The sequence below is a fragment of the Nematolebias whitei genome, chromosome 1 (genome assembly GCF_014905685.2).
Source record: "Nematolebias whitei isolate Nwh7 chromosome 1, NemWhi1, whole genome shotgun sequence".
Classification (NCBI taxonomy): Eukaryota; Metazoa; Chordata; class Actinopteri; order Cyprinodontiformes; family Rivulidae; genus Nematolebias; species Nematolebias whitei.
In genome coordinates, this window is record NC_056498.1 from 23,263,307 (window position 1) to 23,285,047 (window position 21,741).

At 40.4% G+C, this 21,741-nt stretch overlaps 1 protein-coding gene across 1 annotated transcript in view; it reads left to right on the forward strand.

The window, feature by feature from the left end:
- The window catches only part of acin1b (apoptotic chromatin condensation inducer 1b), a 41,286-nt gene that overhangs the window by 2,818 nt on the left and 16,727 nt on the right, over nt 1-21,741 (forward strand). Inside the window, exons 2-8 of the mRNA XM_037675803.1 lie at nt 4,537-4,602; nt 4,689-4,803; nt 4,908-4,966; nt 5,153-6,442; nt 6,962-7,044; nt 15,659-15,770; nt 19,511-19,556. Of these exons, the coding sequence (XP_037531731.1) occupies nt 4,537-4,602; nt 4,689-4,803; nt 4,908-4,966; nt 5,153-6,442; nt 6,962-7,044; nt 15,659-15,770; nt 19,511-19,556 (1,771 nt within the window). The remainder of the gene's footprint in view (nt 1-4,536; nt 4,603-4,688; nt 4,804-4,907; nt 4,967-5,152; nt 6,443-6,961; nt 7,045-15,658; nt 15,771-19,510; nt 19,557-21,741) is intronic.

A 21,741-nucleotide genomic window follows, 5' to 3' on the forward strand; every position in this document is an offset into this window, starting at 1 on the left:
GTTAGGCTGTGAGTGTGAGCGAGAGAGTGAATGGTTGTTTGTCTCTATGTGTCCCTGTGACGGACTGGAGACCTATTCAGGGTATCCCCCGCCTCTCGCACAGTGATAGCTGGACATGGGCACTGTCTGACTGATAGACGGATGGATTCATTTAAACCGTTTATTTGTGAAGACAACAGTAAAAAAGAATATAGGCTATTTTAGTTGTTGGGATCTGTACATGGCACCTTTATGGATTAATTTTTATGCTAAATGTCAATCATACTGACTTGTTTTACAGCCATGGGTTACAAATGTGCCACTTTTAAACTTGGTTTATACTTCAACAAGATGTAAGGCAGATCAGATGTCTTTGTCTCACAGAGCATTCATAGTCAAAGAGAAAATGTGGGGAATAAATCATAATTCCTCCCACAGCGCTCCAACTGTAGATACATCACATGCATAGCTAAACATATAAAGATAGCAGGATAGACAGAGGTTGTTTTTCACTCATTGGAAGACAAACGTCTTCTAGAAGAGGACCATTTTCAGTGATATGACATGCAAAATAAGCATGCATTCTTCCGCACAAATAAACACGCCCACGAAGTTCTGACCAGTCACACAATGTGCGCCGCATAGCTTGCAAGACACAATTTTGACAGGGGGCAATGCACAAGACAGGCTGTCAGCAGGTGGTAACAGATGGAAGCTACGCAATTTTCATCATGCACGTGCGTAAGCAAGACATACAATGATTAACTTCGTACATTTATAGACATTAACATCCATCTTTACCTGTTTCTTCTTTTCTGGGTCACAGCAGTCTAGTGCCCATGTCCAGCAGTCTCTTCGAGAGGCGGGTTACACCCTGGACAGGTCGCAGGGCCACATACATGCAAACATGCCGAGGGACAGTTCAGAGTCACCACTTAGCCTAGCATTCATGTTTTTGGTCTGCGAGATGAAACTGGAGTACCTGGAGAAAACTGCTGGTTTATGGAAGGTTGTAAGCATAATTCTATGTTTTCCAGCCTTAGACAAATAATGAGTGACTGAGTGGAAGAGTTTGTTAAATGAGTTAATTTCTCCACATTCTTGTTTTCTGATGTCTACATGGTTTATTTTCCATCCACATTATTTCTTATAGACAGCTTTAAAGACAAACAAATGTTGTTTTTTTTAACATTCCTGTATTAATTTACTAATTTAAAAACCGACTTCTTAGAAGTTATATGAACTAATGAAATATTAAGTGGTCCATATACTATTAGTGTCATAACATTAACAGGTAATGCTTAATCAAATAATAAATAATAATTGTCTGCTTATTTTTTAAAGCTGCGACAATCCTATTCCTTCAATTGACATACATTACAAAGTTCTGGAAAATATATTTGTAGTGTTGAAACTGTGCACAATATGATCACATTAAATTCTTTGAGTGGTGTCACTTTTGTTTTGTCAGCTTAATAGTAATTTACTTATGATTTGAATATAAACAAATCATTGTTTTAAACTACAGGGAGCTCTTCTGGACTGGCAGCACTTTGAGATAGTAATACTACCTTTATGTTGAGATCTGACTGTGATATTTAGATTATTCTAATGTTCGGATGGATGGATGGATGGATGTGAACACTACAATAAAATAAAAATAAGAAACACCTATTACTCAATAAAAACACATAATTCAATAAAAACACATAATTCAGTAAAAACACATAATTCAATAAAAACACATTGCACATTCCCACGTACATTCCAGCAAGTAAACAATACAACAATCTGACCAGAGCATCAGCAGCATGACAAAGACTATATGCCTACTTTATTTAACAGTCAAATTGATGTAGGGACAAATTCATTTTTAAATCTGTTAATTCTACAAGCAGGGATTCTATTTCTTTGTTGTTTCACAAACTACACAAAACATTGCTTTTCATTGGGTCATCATGCTCCATCTTTATACATTAAGAAAAGGTTTATGGAAGGTTGTAAGCAGTATACAGTTAGCTAAATCTACAGTGTTGGTAGCTTATGAGCAATGTTCTTAAATGTAACTATGCTTTTTTTGTTGAAAATATCTCTTAAAGAAAAAAATAAAGATTGTTTTATCTTTGCTAGATTCTAGGTGTGTAGCAATTAGGCCTGTCGCCATAGGCGTCGCAACCATTATATGTGAAGGGGACATGTCCCCTCCACATTAAAAAAAACGTTCATTTGGACCCCCCACACACACACACACACACACACACACACACACTTTTACTATAAAACATTAAGTCGGCGCAGCGCAGTTTCTCTTTCTTCGTGAACGAGTCCATTCCACTTGATTAATAGGAGAATACTCAAACCACTAAAACTCCACTCCAGGTTTTCCTGGTTACCTCCAACTCTCCACCAGCATACAACCTGCAGTCTTTCTCATTTACGTCTCCTCCTGCCTCGGCTGAGATCGCCCACAGGTGGAGGAGATGGAGACACCTGTGTGTTTCTCGCTCGCCAGCTTAGCGAGCTTAGTGCGAGCAGTTGTTGACCGGGGGGTTGATCATAAACATATAGGAGGATGTTTGAGAGAAGTCGAGCTACGAGATACGAGCTACGTCTGTAGCATGTTAGCTTAGCAGTAACTGACGCTGTAAGACGCTGCAGGTGTAAGAGACGCTGTGTGTTCAGGTGCATTAAAGTTGAAATGTCGTTAAAACCCCACACCTTATTGTCCTCAATCTTCATGAGAAACATCATTTAGATGAGTAGCGTTGAACACAAGTTAAAAAGTCCAGTGGTGATGTTTTTTTATTTCTCTATAAACACAAATGGTGCCGACCTGAATTGCATTAAAGTTGAAATGTCTTTAAAACAGCTGCATTTACACAAACTTGGTGAGAAACATGCTTTAAATGGAATTAAAGTAAGGACATCTAGGTGAAATTTTGCTTTTTTTGTACACTGTACAATTTTTTGCACACTGGTGTGTGTGCACGCGCACACACATGCGTGCGTGCACACACACAAACTATAGTGTCCCCCCACATTACCGATGCTTCAGACGCCAATGCCTTTCGCAATAAACAATAAATCAATTTATGATGAATGAAATCATGATGAGGCAGCACGGTGGCGCAACTGCTAGAGCTGCTGCCTCTCAGCGAGCAGGTCCCTGGTTCAAACCCCGGTCCAGGGGTCTTTCTGGTTGGAGTTTGCATGTTCTCTCCGTGCATGCGTGGGTTTTCTCCAGGTACTCCGGTTTCCTCCCACAGACCAAAAACATGCATGTTAGACTGATTGGTAGCTCTAAATTGTCCCTAGGTGTGAGTGAGAGAGTGAATGGTTGTTTGTCTCTATGTGTCCCTGTGATGGACTTGCGACCTGTCCAGGGTGTACCCCGCCCCTCGCACAGTGATTGCTGGACATGGGCACCGGCGACCCCCGTGACCCAAAATGGAATAAGCGGGTAAAGAAAATGGATGGATGGATGGATGAAATCATAATGAATGAAAATTATCGACCTCATTTTCATTTATTGGCTTTATTTTTTCTTTGTGTCTCTGGACTGATACTGGACGACAAAAGACTCAACCCTGGTGCTCTTCACTGACCCCTCCCTTTCTCTTTTCTCTTTAAAATCTGTTTTAACCATCCAAAATCACGTTTTTGAATCATTAAAAGCAGCTAAGCTGAGAAGCTAAGCTACGAGCTAAGCTAACAGGCCGACCTCGGGGTAAAAACTTGCGTCTCGTCGAAGCTTCAAAATTCACGGTTGAAACCGGTCGGTGCCTTCATGTAAGAAGTTGTTTTTCTCTGCAAAAAGAAGCTGAGAACTTGTTTACTGATTTTTTTTAATTAAAAACTTTGTGTGAAAAATGTTATGCAAAAGAGCTCAATCAAACCGAGCGTCCGCCATTTTGAGAGTCGAAAAAAGGTACGAGAGACAACCCATGTCACGTCAAGGGGGCTCCCTCCTATGTTTCTTAAAGAGACACGCTGCTCGCTCCCTCATTATCCATCCTTCAGTTCACACAGTCTTAATCTGCCATCTGGTGGTCTAATAAACATACTACACTCAAAACAAATAAAAAACATTTCTTCTTAAATTTGACAATAATTACTAATTATTGTCAAATTTCAAACAATATTATCGTTTATCGCAATAATTTCTGAGACAATTAATAGCCCAGCAAAATTTGTTATTGTGACAGGCCTAGTAGCAATAAATAATCATTTTTGCCTGTTTAAATTTTTTAAATAAAAAGTTTCAACCTATGTGTTTACATATTTTGACATAACTAATAGATTTAAAACTGCTATCTTGCTCACAAACGTCATGAACTTACTTTTGATGTGTAAATAAATGCATTCAGTTCAGACTCACAGTAACGAAAAAGCTGCTCTTTAATTCAAGGCAAGTTTTAAAATGTAGTCACTCACTGTGGTTTTGGTGGTGTCAGGAACAAAAAAACTAATTCACAGCTAAAGCATTCTTACTGTGTCATCATGACATAATGTTTCATTTATTATTTCTATTAACGTTCCTATTTTTGATTCTTGTAGGCTCTAATGCTGGAAAACCTACAGAGGTCATCCTCTACTCAAAGTGTTCTGCAGCCAAACTCTCAGGTTGGATTATTGCCATTTAATTTGGTCATTTTTTTAGGAGCCTTCCAGGCCATTTCACGGATGTTTTTGTACTGTACTGTTTTTAGATCGGTGAAGAGATGTGTCAGAACAGCTTCATAAAGCAGTACCTGGCCAAGCAGCAGGAGCTGCTTCGTCAGAGACTCGAAAGAGAGGCCCAGAAAGAAGATGACGATGATGATGGTATATCACTCCTAGCAGCATCGCATAGAAAGAAACTTTAAACGGAGAAAAATTGTAACCGTTGTACATTTTAGAAAATCCTGCTTCATGTTTCTGTGTTGCAGAAAGCCCAGCCGGACCGGAGGAGGAGGATGATGAAGATAACGACAGCTCATCAGATAAAGTCAGTAACTTCAACATTCTGATTGATAAAATCATAAAAACAATAAACTTCTCGATGTAAAGGCACATTTATTTAAAATGTAAACTGTATTTCTGTTTATTTTAAATAAACTGAAGTTAGTAAAGTCACTTCTTAAATTAAAAACTTAGTAACGATCTAAATAGGATTATTTTCTGTGCCTGGCAGCATCAGCCTTCACTGGCTCAGTCTGCAGTACCTGACCTTAGAGGAGGAGATTCTTCTTTCCACCACCAGGAGGCTCTTGAAACTCCACGTGTCAGAGTACAGCAGGCTACCTTTCAGCAGGGGGAGCCCCCAGCCCCCTCCCCTCCCCGTGCTGTTGCCTCCCTGTCAGTGCGTGTGGTGGGACAGCCCGACTGCCAGGGATTTCCACTCGCTTCTCCTCGTCCCCAGGAGAAGGAGCCTGCAGGACTCAGTCAACCTGGATCGGCTCACCCTGTCCTGAACCTCGGTCGTTCTGCCAAGAGTTCGGCAGGAAATCACGTCCGGGATGACAGCGACGAAGACGACAATGATAGTGACAATGAAGACGAGGACTGGGGACCAGACCCGGGCAGATCAGGACGCCAAAAGAGAATGCCTCCCTCGCTGCCACAGCTGGCCCCCAACATGTCATCAGCTGCTTCGAGGTCTAAACGCAAGCTTCAGCCTCCGCAGCACATCCTGCCTCCACAGGTAGATCCCATCCCCATGCAGCTGCGCCACCCCACACCTCCACCCTCTCCACCCCCTAACTTGTTCCCCTTACCTGACACGCCCAAGCAAAGCCCGCCAGACGATCAGGAACGCCACGGCCTCCGAGAGGCGCAGGCGGCATCTTTCCACCCCCCCTCGATGCAGAGACAAGATTCAGATTCAAGCTCACGGTCAAGCAGCCCTGAACCACATGTGGTGCGCCGACCCGGACCCCTGTCTCTGCTCGTACACAAGATGGAGACAGAGGAGGCTTCTTCAGCCCGTGGCTTGTCAGAAGAGAAGGCGCACTCAACATCTGGGCGCTCCGGTGAATCTCTGCCACAGCACGGATCAGAAAAGGAGAGAAAGATGAAAGAGGAGAAGGAGAGAGAACAACAGCAGGGGCTGGAGAAGGAAAGAAGGAAAACCCAAGAACAGGAACGAGAGAAGAAGCGCTCAGGGGAGAAGAAGGAAGAGAAAACTCGACTGGAAGAGGAGAGGAAGCGGCGTCAGAGAGAGGAACAGGAAAAAGAGAGAAAACGTCGAGAGCAGGAAAATGACCGGAAACGTAAGGAAGAGGAAAAGAAAAGAGAGGAGCGACGGGTGAAGGAGGAAAAGGAAAAGAAACGGAAGAAAGCCAGTGAAGACAGGATGGTGGCAGAGACTCAAGGTTCAGGTTCCTCTTCAGATTCTGATTCCAAGTCAGACTCTTCATCACATTCGTCATCTTCCTCCTCGTCCTCTTCCAGAGATAAAACCCAAACTGCAAACCAGCTGAAGGTTAGTGAGGACACTGTTCTGGCTGTCAGTCACTGTCAGATGATGATGTGGTGCATTCAGAATACCATGTAGGATCAAAGCTCGTTACAGTACTGACATTTTAAACTTGATACCAACACTTTATTCCCTTGTTACTTTTGTAGGGAAAAATCTATTAGGAGGGATGGCTTGGAGTAGTACAATTTAGTCTACAAAATATATCATACAGTGAATTAAATGGGTTAAATAGTTGAAGTCTGGAGCACTTTGAGAAGTTATATCGATAAAATACTTTCACCTTGGTTTAGTTTAGTGACAGCAGCAGCTCAGAAGTGCAGACATTTCATCTGGAGGAGATGAGGATGCCTCCTGTGGTACTGATACTGTCAAACAGGCGTCTGATTAAATATAGCACATTTCTTTTGACCTTGAGGTGTGTTTAAAGCAAAAATTGACCTTTTATGAGTTAATGCTGACATGCATTTTAAAGTTCAATTGTTTGTCGTTCGCCTCTCCTTTGCCTTACTTTCACTTCCACAGAAGGCAGACCAAAAGCAAGACGGAGAAGACGAGAAGAAGGCTAACTTGGGTAAAGCGTTGGAGAAACAAAACCTTTCAAAAAGGTCAGTAATCATTTTTCAAATGCAGCATGTACATCTACTGGCTACTACCGTTACATTTTAAACTCAGGTTTTAAGAGCAAAGAAATCATGAGCATGTTAGCAACCTTTTATCTAAGGTAACGCTAACCAGAAACATAGATCAAATGAGCATTTCAATAAACGGCATGCACCCAGTTTTAAGTTTGATGCACACATGATAAGGGCATGGTGAGCCAGTCAGAGGAATACAGTGACTCGTCAAGACAAAGTAAGTGTAAATAGGCTAAAATGATTCATATTTGCCCTAAATGTGTCAACGCTACAAACTAAGTTTTTGAATATTTTTGTCCTCGTGGAGAGGCTCAGTGACGCGGTTGGTAATGCTGTTGCCTCCCACCTAGAAGGTTGCTGGATTGAATCGTGGCCTCAGACATTTCTAAGTGGAGTTTGCATGTTCTCTCCGTGCATGCGTAGGTTTTCTCCGGTTTCCTCCCACAGTCCAAACACATGCATGTTAGGCTGATTCTCTCTGTGATGGACTGGAGACCTGTCCAGGGTGTTGTCCCCCGCCTCTTGCACAGTGACTGCTAGAGACGGGCACCAGCCACGCCTACAACCCTGAAAGGACGAAGGTGGTAAAGAGAATGGATGGGTGGAGTTCCAAGCCCTGTCCACATGGGGATGGCATTTTGTGAATACACAAATGTTTTTTTGTTTGTTTGTTTTGTTTCAGTCTTGCATTCACATGAAAACAGTGATTTAGGACCCCCCAAAAATTATATTTTTGGAAACCAAGTTCTAAAGTGAAAAATTACAAAAATATCACCCTTGCATTTACAGTACGTGGTAATAGCCGAACCTTAATTAAACCTTTGAAAACCATGAAAATCAAACCTACAACCCCAAGCATGACAGGCATGCTATGATAAATTACATGCTTTCAGATGCCAGTTGCTCCACTACAATTCTTTAATTTATTTATACAGGTGCTAAATAATTTTAACAACTTTTTTATTTTAAATAAAAAAATCCATGCCAGTCTTGAGGCTCATATCAATCAGCTAATTGTGTGTCATGTTCAATCTTACTTTGAAAAACCGCAAAAGAGCGAGTCCATGAAAGTCCAACCACAAAGTAGCGACTACTGTATACTTAATGTTGAAGAAAACCCTACAGTATACATTAAGTGTGCATTTAAAAAAATACCAGTGTTAGTAGTTTTAAAAGACCAGTGCTGTTGTAAAAAATAAAAAAAAATCCTAATATTATGCCCCTTAGAACACCGTGAAGAAATTCTTGCCCTCCTGCTGTCCCTCGATGGATACTGTGCTGGAAAATCATCCATTAGGTGCACGTTTGGACTCTGACATGACTCCCAGTCAATAGTTTAACGTGACACAAAGTAGAAGTTCAACTCTGCCATCGGTCTACAAAAGGATCTGTTTCCAGTTTCCACTCTTGTTTACAGTTTTTAGCGTCTGCTCCAAATTCAACTTCTTATCTACTGTTTCTAGGTAAGGTGCTGAGTTGTTGAGAATATTTTTTTAGGAACAACTAAATTAAATTATTGTTTTGATTAGACATTTCCATGTGCACAAGGCCTTAGAGAAGTCTTTGGTTTTCATTGACCTAAAGCTTGAACAAGACGTGTGCATGTTGTCCTAAACACAACCGAATTGGAAAAAAGCTACACCAACAAAAATGAGTTTGCCCTCAACATTTCTTTTTGTTTTGTGTTTTGCATTTGATTTTTTAATGTTTGTTGTTTTCTACTGTGTTAAAAATGTCCAATTTCAGTGTGTAACAGTATTTACTTCAACTCAATGTAGTCTGGTTTGAATATGATCACTAAACATCAACTGGTTTGCATGACACTGAAGAGTATTCCTATAAAACAAATACCCCGTTTAGCAGTTGTATCACTTGTGGAACAATTTGAATCACTTAAAGAACTCAACTTTTCAACAGTTTGCAGAACAAAACAGCGTGAACCTGCTCTATGAATGTTATCACTTGAAACTTAAATCATCATTACTATCGGTAGTTATTTATAAATGTCCTCCACTGCCCTGTTTTCCAAAATAATGACTCATGTAGTCATGGTTTTTATGATTGCTTTGCCTTTGTGCATGAGGGTGATTATACCCGTCACCTTTAAGGACAAGCTTCTTGTGATAAAATCGCAGGAGCGTTTGCTCGCTGTTAATGTCTTTATTTTTCAGAGTATTTTTCAATTTGAATAAATGTGTTTTTGTCTCCACTTGGATGTACGTCAACTACGTAGGCTACACTGAAAACCTCTGCATAAACAAACATTTTTTTTGTCCTGTTGCAGGCTTTTAAAATGTTACTCCTTGAAGGAAAAGGCTAACGTGAGCTTGAAAGTGGTTTAAAAAATGATCTTGCAGTAATGAGTTGTTTTACAGGATGCATGTACTTGTTGTTTAAACTAAACTGCTTGACAGTATTAGCAAGAACATATTTATAATCTCTCTTTGTATATTATCTGTCAACACAAAGCGTTTATCATAAATCTCAACACTCTTGATTGTTTCATCCTGCACTTCTGTTTTTTTCATTCAACCTTTATTTAGACAGGTTAATCCCATAGACCTGATTTCTTAACAAAGATTGATGACAACGATGGATATCGACGATAGCAACAGACAGTCATAAAATATAAAATAGGCATACAAATTTAAAATTCTCTCTTTTTTTTAATACAAATCAAAACAAAATAGCAACCAAAAGGACAATCAAGAGGAATAATAGCAACAACAAAAAAAAGTTTAACATCTAATGCAACAAATGCTACAGTGCTATGTTTTGTTGCAAGGTTCTAGCGCCACATTTGTTTGTTGTTTATCCCCTTTTCTTGTATGTGGTTATTTTTTTGTCTGAAAGAAGCAAAGTGATTCCAACTTTTGTTACATTTTGACGAGCGTCCAGCCGAAGCTTTTATTTTGAAAATCCCAGACCGGAAGATAGTTGGGCATTCTGTTCGACTTGTCCGCGCTAGCCAACATGGCCGTCATGCATGCATTGCTTCCCTGAAACCGACGCAGTACACACGGCCAGCGAGAAACAGAAAAGGACGACGACAGGTTTTAGGCTCAGTGTGTCGCGTTTCGACCCGGACCAGATCGAAGTAACAGCCAGCCGCGGAGTGTCGTGTGTATCGCCGGGAGATTTTCTTTCAAGGCCGGTCATGATGCTGTCCGAAGGCAACAAAAACGGGTAAGAGAGCGCCATGGTGCTGGTTGCTCTGTTAACGCCGGTTATCTAGAAATCGAAAGAGATGTGCGTGTTTTTTTAACCTTGTGGTTCAGTGTGTTGCTGATTATCCGGCAGCACCAGCCTGGTTCTATGAAATATCACGTCAGTTCACGTTCGGCCTGGTTCTGATCGCGGTTCGTCCATGTGTGGAGAGAAAGACCGGGGGTGGGGACGCCTTTTGTTGGGTGAAGAAGCGGGGAAGATTCTGCTGGAGGGGGGAAGGGGGGGGATCTCCTTTTCTTTGATCAATGCCGCAAATAGATGCTCATTGAAGGACACCGATGAATAAGTAATCTCAAAATATCCTGTCGTGATGACGAGAATTGATTTATCTGCTCTCATTTAGCGTTTTTGTCCTTCATCCATAACGTGTTTGCGTTTTGACATTTGTCTTACATGTTATTTGTGTTGGACGTTGTTGGTTTTAGCTGTTGATGATCTCACCGTTAAGGGAGATCTTTAAAACACATCTGTTCGCTGTACGGTGTGTTACAATTCTCCAGCTGTCACCTGTGGGAGGTGACTTCATGTCTCATTTGATGGGTGACAAATGGCCTGGTCAGTCATGGTCACTCTGGTAATTTGCAATAATCTAAAGAAAAAGCATAAGAGTGGTTGCTTTTAATCTGCGTTTTAAGTAGTTTTCAAGGTGCAATCTTGCTTTTCAGGTTGCAGTTGGACTTGCTCATTCCTGCCCAAGCCATGTGTTTGAAAAAAATACTATTCACCAACTAGTATCTTCACTTCCTTTACGCTGTTACTTCATAGGCGCGTGTAAGAAATTCATAGTCAAGTCTCTGTGATCGAGTCATCCGGGTGTCCTCTTGATCACAGAGGCGTACATTTAGTGGGGAATTTGTTGTGTCTTTCCTCAAGCTACAAAATGTTTGATGCCCAAACCCGAGGGAGGTGTTGAGAAAAATGTGGGCTGTGTGCGGGAGGAGGGGTGGTGGTTGTGGTGTTCTTTTTGCTGAACCTAACCAGTGACTAGTCTTTTGTACTGGAGATTGAACAGGCTCTCCTGGGGCGCAAGCTTCAGTTCATTACTTCAAACTAACATTTCAAGTTCTCCTTTGAAAGAGACTTTACAACTTTGCCAGCAGCCATCTTGAATAACAGGGTAAAGGAAAAGGTACATAATCGGAGAGAGCCTGAGCAATTTGATAATTTGACTCTGTTTTTGCACACAAAAAAAATCTTAAAAGTGAAACTAGTTGTGTACTTAAATAATAAACTGTCATTTGATTTTAATTAACTAGTCACTAAACTAAAGTCTGTGTGAATCTTTATGAAATTCTGGGGGTTGTAGTTTTAAGATTGAAGCAGTCCAGCCTTGACCTTACACTGGCCATTAGCTCATCACTTCAGTCTGAATTAAACTAGGGGTGCACCGATCGGCCCCAATTTTTCTTAATTTTGTGCGATTGGCCGATACTAACGTGAGAAACCGATTTAACTTTTTTTTTTTTGTAGTTTTAACAATTGTCTAAACTTGTTTATATTTCAGAGCACTACCTCATGGCCAGTTAAAACAAGTTTGTGTTGTTTCTAGGATATTGTTTGGGTCTGTTTTTCAATGGCAGCACGGTGGCGCAACTGGTAGAGCTGCTGCCTCTCAGCGAGCAGGTCCCTGGTTCAAATCCTGGTCCAGAGGCCTTTCTGGGTGGAGTTTGCATGTTCTCTCCGTGCATGCGTGGGTTTTCTCCGGGTACTCCGGTTTCCTCCCACAGACCAAAATCATGCATGTTAGACTGATTGGTAACTCTAAATTGTCCCTAGGTGTGAGTGAGACAGTGAATGTTTGTCTCTATGTGTCCCTGTGATGGACTTGCGACCTGTCCAGGGTGTACCCCGCCCCTCGCACAGTGAATGCTGGACATGGGCGCCGGCGACCCCCCGTGACCCAAAATGGAAGAAGTGGGTAAAAAATAATGGATGGATGAATGTTTTTCAATGAAATAAGATTGGAACATTGAAGGTCATTGAAGGACAGTGTTGCTTATAAAACAAAATCGGTATCGGCCAAAATCGGAATCGGCCAAAATCGGTATCGGCCAAAATCGGAATCGGCAAGTAAGACTTTTTAGAGATCAGTGATCGGCCAGAAAACTGCAATCGTTGCACCCCTAAATTAAACTAAAGGTTCTTTTACATAATCGTTTCGCAACACCTCCACAAAGACCGGTCCACCTTTATGCCGCCTCTGATCGTTCATAAATCACAGACAATGGCCACGTCCCGCAGAGCGGTAAGCTTTCTTAATGAAGTGAGCGTCAGGGAACCGAAAGAGGCACGAAGCAGAACTCGGCTGGTTTGACATGGAGCTCATCGTATTAAATGTGTGGTATAATTTTCAAAAGTTTATGAATTAACTCACTGATTCTCTTTGTGGTTAACCAGTTTTATTTTATTTTTTACTAAATACAAAGTTGCTGTTCATCATCATCAATCTTCCTCTGTTATAAATCTGTTTGTTGTTGTTGTTTAAACCCACAGATGGGTGGGCTGCATAGACCTTATGTCATCACATATTTACTCCAAAGCAGGATTATCTTTTCTCTTGTCGACCGTTTCGGTTCTGTTTCTATTTCACTTCACGGCACAAAACCCCCTCGCCACCTCGGTCCATTCAAAAGTCCCACCGAGGCGACCAGAAGGCATCTACAGCGAACGAGCCTTAATTCTGCAAACGGAGGTCATTTGCAGAGCTATCTACAGCAGGAAATATACTTACTCACAACTTTTCCCTCAGAACCACATCCAAAATGAGGTTCCCTTGAAGTTTGAGTCAAACATTATTCAAACATTTAGAAATGTTTTTTTTTCTTTTTTTGTCTGTTGTTTTTAACATAATAATAAAAAGATGATCGTTTTACAGTTAATGTGTAAATGTTAAAACAAATATAACCGCAGTGTTCAACACAGTGATTTTTATTTTTTATGGCTACCTGTTTCTTGATTAAGTTTAATTTCCAGCAATTTTAGAAAAGAGAAACTGTCCCAGCACACTATAAAGATCCAGTAGAACTGACTGATAAAGAATTAGCTCTGAGATCTTCTCCCTCCTCCAGGGTGCTGCGTCTCTTACTTTTTTCAGAACATGGAGGCTGAGGCTTTTGATGACACTGGCAGGGTACGTTAAGGGTTAGCTGAAAACAAAATGTTTACCGTTTTTATTCCTTCCATCTCTGATTTAAACCAGTAAAGGCAGTTGAGCAACGTAACAGTAAGGCCATCGTAAGCACAATGCTTAGTTGGGTAACCCAGCATGGATCGGATGAAGACCACACGCAGAGTCATCTGTCAGTTTACGTCTAAAGGTATGAGTTAGTTTGTAACCCTGGGTGTCAGCTAGCTGATGAGGTATTTATAGCAGCGGCGACCCAGATCACCAGCCTCCAGCACCCTTATTCTTACTCTTCCTGTGTTCTCTTCTGTCTTGACCTACTCATTTTTGTCTCCTGTAACACAAACCCGCTGAGGCTGATGGGAGACGTGGTCATTCTGTGTGTAGTTTCTCTGATTAGGTTGACAGCTGGTTGTATTTTCTTCACGTAGACGGTAGAAGCAGGGAAACCTACTGATTGATGAACAGTCGCTCCTGAGCCGCAGCTATCCAAATGTTTTCTTTTCTTATTGAACTAATTGACATTTTGTGCTTCATGATGACAAGTGGCTGTCTGACAAACACTTCACAACCACAGGATTTGCACGTCATATTTAAACAAGTAGTGTTGTTACAAGCAACATCTAAAGGACGTTGACCGTGCATTAAGTCACTTCAGATGATCGTAGTAGTGATGACAAATTAACGTCCTCTTTGCTGTTTTCAGTGTTGAATTGTGTGAATGTTTGTTATGCAGCATTCACACTATTGTCGTCCATTTTTCTTCTGTATGCTTTTTGATGCGATTCTCATCCTGCAGTTTTCAAGCTATTTCAACACATCTTATCAAAACGTTCGGCTCTTTCAGGACAATCCTACTTTGACTTTTGGTATTGATGCAACTTTAGCTTTTTGAAATATTTAGCCTTTTCTGCCACTCTTAGAAAATGAATTGAGCTCATTTTTCATCCTTCAAATCTTTAGATCTGTTTACAACATTTGACTGCTCCTTTCACATTTTGTTCTGCTTCAGCTTCTTTCAGCTTCCTTGTGCAAATTTTAACATTTTTTCAGCTACTTTCAGCTAATTTTAGTTGTTTTTCTGCTGTTTTGTGCTCCTTACATATTCTTTCTGCCAACTACATTTTTGTGCTTTTTCTAACTTTTTTCTGCTAATTTCAGTTTGTTCTGTTCGGCTTATTTCTGCAAGTTTCAGCTTTTTCTTCTATTTCAGCTACTATTTAGCTGTTTTATGCTAATTTCAGCTTTTTTCAGACAATTTGAACATTTTTGTTCTCATTTCTGCGTATTTCAACTTTATTGGACAAACGTGTTCTTTCTTCTGCTAATTTAAGCTTGTTCTACCTTTTCAGCTACGCTTTCATTCTTAGCTAATTTCAGCTGTTTTCAGAGAAATTCAAGTTTTTTTTAGGTAATTTCTGCTACTTTCAGCTTTGTTCTGCTAATTTCAGCTTATGCTCTTTTCAGCCTATATCTGCTAATTTAAGCTTTTTCTCCTATTTCAGCTACAGTTTATCTGCGTTTGTTGCTAAATTTAGCTTTTTCAGCTAATTCCACATTTTGTTAGCTTATTTCATCTCCTTCCACTTCTTTCTGGTAATTTAAGCTTCTTTTTGCCTTTTCAGCTACTTTTCAACTTGTTTTGTTGCTAATTTCAGCTTTTAGAACTAATCTCTAATTTTTCTGCTAAATTTCTGCTTATTTAAACCCCAATTCTGTAAATATGTGTTCTTTCTGCTTTCTTTTAACTTAGGATTGTTCTTCCATTTCAGCTACATTTCAGCACGTTTTTAGCAAATTTCAGCTGTTTTTCAGCAAGTTCTTCAGCGTTCACACTGCATTTTTGCAGGAAATGCAATTTCTCTAGTTAGTATTGCTATAGCTCTTTTGAACTCAGTAAGTTGAACTTTGAATCATACTTTGTTGTCATTGATTCAGTAGCTAAACTTGTTCTACTGATTGTCTTGAGTCAGTTGTTTAGCAATAGCTAAAACAAACTGAAATGCACAAGGAGGAAAATATCCTGCATTAAAGACAAAAAGACCAGAAATAATTGCCAATATATTGTTCTTTGTTGTTGTTTTTGTCACTGCGTCCAAGTGTTTAGCAGGTATTGTGCGATGCATTCAAGGTACAAATGTTTCCTGTCACCGTAGATACTTTGCTTGTGATATTTTTTTTCTAAACATACTACGGTATCCATTTTTCATCAGCTTGACTCTGATCTTGCAGGGAGGTTTCGGAGCCCAGCACTGCAGAGGTGGAACCAGACTCTGAGAGCTCTGTGGCCCAGCAGCCAGCTTCTGGGTCAGAGCCAGAGAGCAGCGAGAGCCGGATGGAGGAGGTAAGGTCACTGGGAAGGTGTCAGTCTTTTAAGTCTTGGCTCTGTCTCCCACTAACCTGCATCCTCATTCATGTAAAGCATGTTTAGGTAGCATTCAAGTTCAGGGGCAGCCACTCAAACCCAACCCAGCTCCTCAGGTTCTGAGTCAAAAATTGCTTTGGCAACTCCTCAGACTTGAATTTTAATCCTTTTCTTGTTGTCCAGTTTCAATTATTTTCTTCATGTAAACACACAAAACGTTTAATAAATTACTGAATTGAATCTTTAAACACCAAAGACTGGGTTGGATTTGGGTCATGGGGGGTTACTGGGAATGAACTCACCCTCTCCATGTGCTTCTAAAGCAACTTAAATTTCATAACAAGCTCCTTCCTTAGATGATCTCATACACACGTTTAATTGTCTGTCTGGGCCATGCAGAGCTGGAATGAATGCAGAGATGTTATTAATGCTTTAAATTAGATTTTCATTTTGCAGAGTGCATGCTTCGTGCATCACTCGCTTTTGATGTGCTGAGGAGAGAAAGCTAGATGATTACTTCAAGCCCTCACACAGTATGGTGGTAGCTACTGCGTATTGTTCACCCTAAAACGTGTTTTTATGGTTTATACAATAAATTAGCTTCAACTTATTAGAAATGGTTCAAATGTTCTGGTGGCAGAGAAGGTCACTTGAGACAGCTTGGTTTGTTTTTAGTGATTTACCCACTTTAGTTTAAATCTTTTGTAATCTTGAACAATCAGCTTTTATGGTTGCGGTGTTTCTAGGTGAACTTGTATCTACTTTTGTCAGATGAAAACATCTTTGGATTTTTTTAAGAGCACAATCTTAAACTTTGAGCACCTTCTTTGAAATGAAGGGTTTTTGACTGGTTCTGTAGATTATCACTTGAGAGCGTTATTTATGTTGTATAGACCTTTTTTCTTGTGACGTTCACATTTAGCACACAAATCAGTAGAGCAGCCGCAGCGCCTGTGATTATTTTAAATCAAGCGCAGGACTTTGTTTTGAGGTGAGATGATGCTAAAGCAGTTTCTAGCATGTCTGTTTTTTCCCTCACTCCATGTGTTTTTGTAGGTTTTGCATCTGGTTTGGGTTTGCATGGATAACAGATTCTGACAGTGTGTGTGTGGGAAGAGATGCATCAGTTCTTTTTGTGTTATTCTTTACTGTTTTTGCTTTCTCACATATTGCCCCTCTCTCTCACTCTTATTTACCTTCCTGCAAAAATTCTGACTCTTCTTTTATTCCTGTTACTTTCCATTTTTGTTGCCTTTTGTGTTCCATCATGATCGCTTCTCTCTCACTATATATTTATGGTGTGACTGCTGTTTAAAACCCAATTGATTGCTTTGTTATGAAGGTGCCCATGCCTCTTCCATTGCCCATATTGGTACCTGCTGCGTACTACTACCACCAACATCACCAACAACACCTCTTCCGCTCCTACTCCTTCTACAACTCCTGTCCCGCTAAGCGAAAGTGCGGCGCTGGTACCTGAGTTAGGCCCAGAGTCTGCGACCCCCATGGCACTGAGTAAAAGCTGAGCCCGAGCCTGCGGTGTTTGGGGGGGGGGCTTCTGTTTTGCCCTCCATTGACAAGCTGAGCCAGCAGGAACTGGGAGCCTGCATCAGGGCTCTGCCGACAGCAGTGGCAGCCATGGTAACAGCAGCAGCAGTTCACAGTTGTCATGGCAACCTGGCCACAGGGGTTGGGAGCCCGCTTGCTGTTTGGAATAAAACTGGACTGTACTGCACCACGTGGCAATGCCTCCTCCGCCTCCTCTCCCATCCACCATCTTGAGGAGCAGCAGTCTGAAGGTGGCATGCTCCAAAAATAAAGGCATCCCAGAGAAAAGTGAGCAATTTTCAACCCCATTTTGGACATTAACGCTGCCTGTGAGCACATGCTGCCCTCTACCTGTGCACTGGCATATTGACTTTGGACTGAGAACTGCATCTTGCAGTGATCACATCTTGAAGAGTCATTAAACACTACAACGGAACTAGAGAAATATTCTCAAAATGATGGACTATTTTTATATTTATTTGTGGACAATTTTGTGATTCAGATGTGTGTCTGTGGATGTCACAGTAAAATGGACCTTTACTCACGCTTAAAAAAGATGCAACAAGGAGCTCACGAGGCTGACAATCATCTTTCTGCCTGGACAAGCTGGCCAGTTGTTTTAAAAAGGACAACTAATGAAAGACTGTTCTCGTGATTTCAGCACAATCTCCAGTTTCAATAGACTTCGAAAGGAAACGCAGTCAACGTGAACTGAAACAGACTGTGCACAAATATTAATCATCCACATTTACCTGCAAAGCTGAATGCACTCTACAAGTACCTCCCTTTTCTCTGCAGCCACACTGTTTGTGGACTTGGCAAACAAGGATTATCCACATGAAGGCTGTGATATTCTGCGTCCTTTCAGATCCATGGCTGCACCACCTTGGTCCTTGCATCCTGTATTGGTTTGGTGCGAGTCCAGAGCCATTCAACGTCATCGTGGCTACAAGGCTCGTTTTTATTTTCATTTGTTTGAATGGCCATTTTACAAAGACTTGGATTTATTTTCACCCCTCAGAGACTGAAAGACGATAGACTGTTTTGAAATTACTCAACCTTCATTTTGTCTTGAGGATCTAAAAACAAGAACTCGAAATTGTTGGAACCACAAACACTCGGGTGTTTGCTGCTGGTGTCGTTTTCACATCTGGTCCAGAGGTCCAATGCACATCAACGTTATCCCCTCACCTCCATCAGAAAACATCAGATGATGCGTTGAGAACTCTGGTTCCCCAAAGACTGAACGAAACGCAACTACGTGACCAGCTGAGAAAAGTCTTCCCAAGCCCCGTTCGAGACCAAAAAAAAGTCCAGTCCAGTGATCAGTTCCTGCCTGGTGGTTAATCTGCACTGTCAAATCGAGCCCTGCCCTCACTCCTCTGCTTCTCTGATTGGATCCTTGTTGCCTAGATACAGTACACACTGTCGTGCGGTTGGGCCATAGTCGAGTAAGGAATCAGGTCTTAAATGGTACCAGGAAATGAATAGATTGTCATTATTCCTCTACGTAAAATGCAGTTTTAAAGGAATAACATAGTTATATAAACGCACTTTTTCTATTATGTAGTAAATATGAGGAGGGATTTTTTAAAAGTGATTTAGAATTGTAAACTGTTACGCAGTTTTAAGTTTTTTTTTTTATATATTTTATCGTACTTTAGAGATGTAGAGTGGTTTTATTTAAATTTAAAGCATATTTAAAACTGCTTAATTGATAATTTTGTTAAACAAGAACTGAGAGATTTAAACTCTGTTCTCCACCTCTGCTCAACAGCACTCATACTATTTAATGCCGCCATAAACACGTAGAACGCTTTACAAAACTCCAGGTCCACACTCACCATCCTGTGCTGATATTAAAAAAAAATTCATGTTTCTCAATTAACACGCATTTTGTACTTCTAGTTGGCCGTTTGAAGCCGTCTCACTCCCACACATGTTAAGATTTATTTCAGCCTCTTGAGCAAAGGTGGATGACTCAGACGTGTCAGTCTGTAAACACCACTGTCTTAAAGTGGTGTGCAGGCCTCTCGGTCTCCATCCCTCCTCCACCTTTCTTGTTTTACCTCCTGAGTGATGTTGCCTGTTTGGGTCTGGACTCTTGGTTCTCATCTTGCCCCGCACCCCTGGGGTTTCTGTATGTTCTTTCTGTCTCCTTCTGTTTCCAGAGCACCACTCCTAAGGCTTTTGCCGCTCGCAAGATTTCCTTAAGCAGTAAGTATCACACTTATATATTTTATTGAATCCTGGAGCATCATCAAGAGTTAAAATACGCCCCAATTGCATTTTGTGGAACATTTATATATATATATATATATATATATATATATATATATATATATATTATATCTTTTTAAGTCCTTTTGTTTTTGATGCTTTTTTAGAGTTCAAGTACTTTATGTCCCACAGTTTTATGTTTTCCCCAGTGTTGTACTTTGTAAGCTACGCCTGTGCACTCGTCTTGCTGTAAAGGCGACTGGTGCAATTTACATAACTTAAAATTAATTTAAATTTAAAAAAGAAGTCATTGACATAGCCCTTTTCATGGTTTTTAAGGACCATAAATTGTGTTTCAATGTTTTGCTTATTTTTATTTACCTGGGAACTTTAAGATGCATTTGATTCTTTATGGAGGTAAGCTGCTTATTTATTTTCTGGCACTTAAGGAAACTAAATACTTAAAAAATGTGCAAACTTTATATGCTGTGAAATTAAGTAGTTTTGAACCACGTCTCATAGTTTGAAAGTAATTATCGCAAACTATACTATTAACCATAAAAGGTTATTCTGAACAATATCACATTATCACAGTTTGAAAAGATATACCGGTACTGTATTGATTTTTGAAACGAGGGTCCACAGTCAATGTAAACAAATATTAGCCTGAATCTGTCGTGGGAGTTTGACGTAACTGACCTACGTAGTCTCTGTAAATCTCTTGGTAAATAAATATTGCAGTAGGAGTAAACGTTTAGGCGGAAATAAAAGAGTTAGTCCGCTGCTAAGCTCAGAAGAGGAGATGGTTAAGAATAAAGATCGAGGCTTAAACGTGGAGGTGGTGCGCCATAAAACCAGCTCAGCATTCAAACACATGCAGCTTCTGCAAAGCTTCATTTTTCAACTCGGTCCCAGACCGCTTCTCCATGGACATCACCTTTTGTTAACTTATTTTCAGTCACTTCAACTGTTTCCGAAGGTAAACAAAAAATAATAATAAATTTATGGATGTTGGCAGCTGCTAAAACGTTTTCCTTATTATTATTATTATTTTTATTTATTTAGGACACATTCACCGTTGATATGAGGAACAACTATGCAGATTTACTTCTTATTTATTTATCCATCCATCCAACCAACTACATGTACTCATGACATTGCATTTAAATTATTCTATTTTAGGAAGTTAGACTGTTTTGTACTAGTCCTGATCAGACTTTAGGCTGGTTGAAGTTTTTTTTATGTCATATTTTTATAATGTATTTCTTATTTTATCTACTTTAAAAAATATAAAGGTGATCAAGAGGAATAAAAAAACTATTTTCAGCAGATGAGCAGATTTTTAGAGATGTTCGTAAACAAAAGATAAACATCTGGCCGTGTCTGGGAGATGTGCATCGCTGAGAAATTCTGTTTTTATACGTCTAAAACTGGGATGTTGACAGGAATCATAGATAGAGGGGACATGTTGGTAACAATTTGTCTTTTCATCATGGTGCTACTAGCAAAGTGCTTCAAAATTTATTTTAAAGTTAACGATATGGACCTTTGATGAGAGTTTCTGGAGCGAAGGATGTCGGAGTTTCCTGCCTGAACATGTTGCCTGAGACCCAACCACAAAGATGGATGGATGGCGGATGGATGGTTGGATAATTTAATTCAATCCAGTTTCAATTCAGTTTATTTATATAGCACCAAATCAGAACAAAGTTGTCTCAGGGCACTTTACAGGAACATTCACATACTTAGAAAAGCCACTTAATAAAGTTCTTTATTAACTGGACAAATGGATGGATGGTTGGACAGATTGATGCATGATGGTTGGACAGATAGATGGATGGATGGTTGAACATATAAATAGATGGATAGTTGGACAGATGGATGGGTGGTTGGATGAATGAATGGGTGGATGGATAGTTGGACAGATGGATGGATAGAGAGATGGTTGGACAGATAGATGGATGGTTGGCCGAATGGATGGTGGTTGGACAGATGGATATTTGGACAGATGGATGGATGGAGGGTTGGACAGATGGATGATTGGACAAATGAATAGATGGATGGTTGGACAGATGGATGAATGGTTGGACAGAGTATGGACAGTTGGACAGTGGATGGATGGATGGATGGATGGATGGATGGATGGATGGATGGTTGGACAAATGAATAGATGGATGGTTGG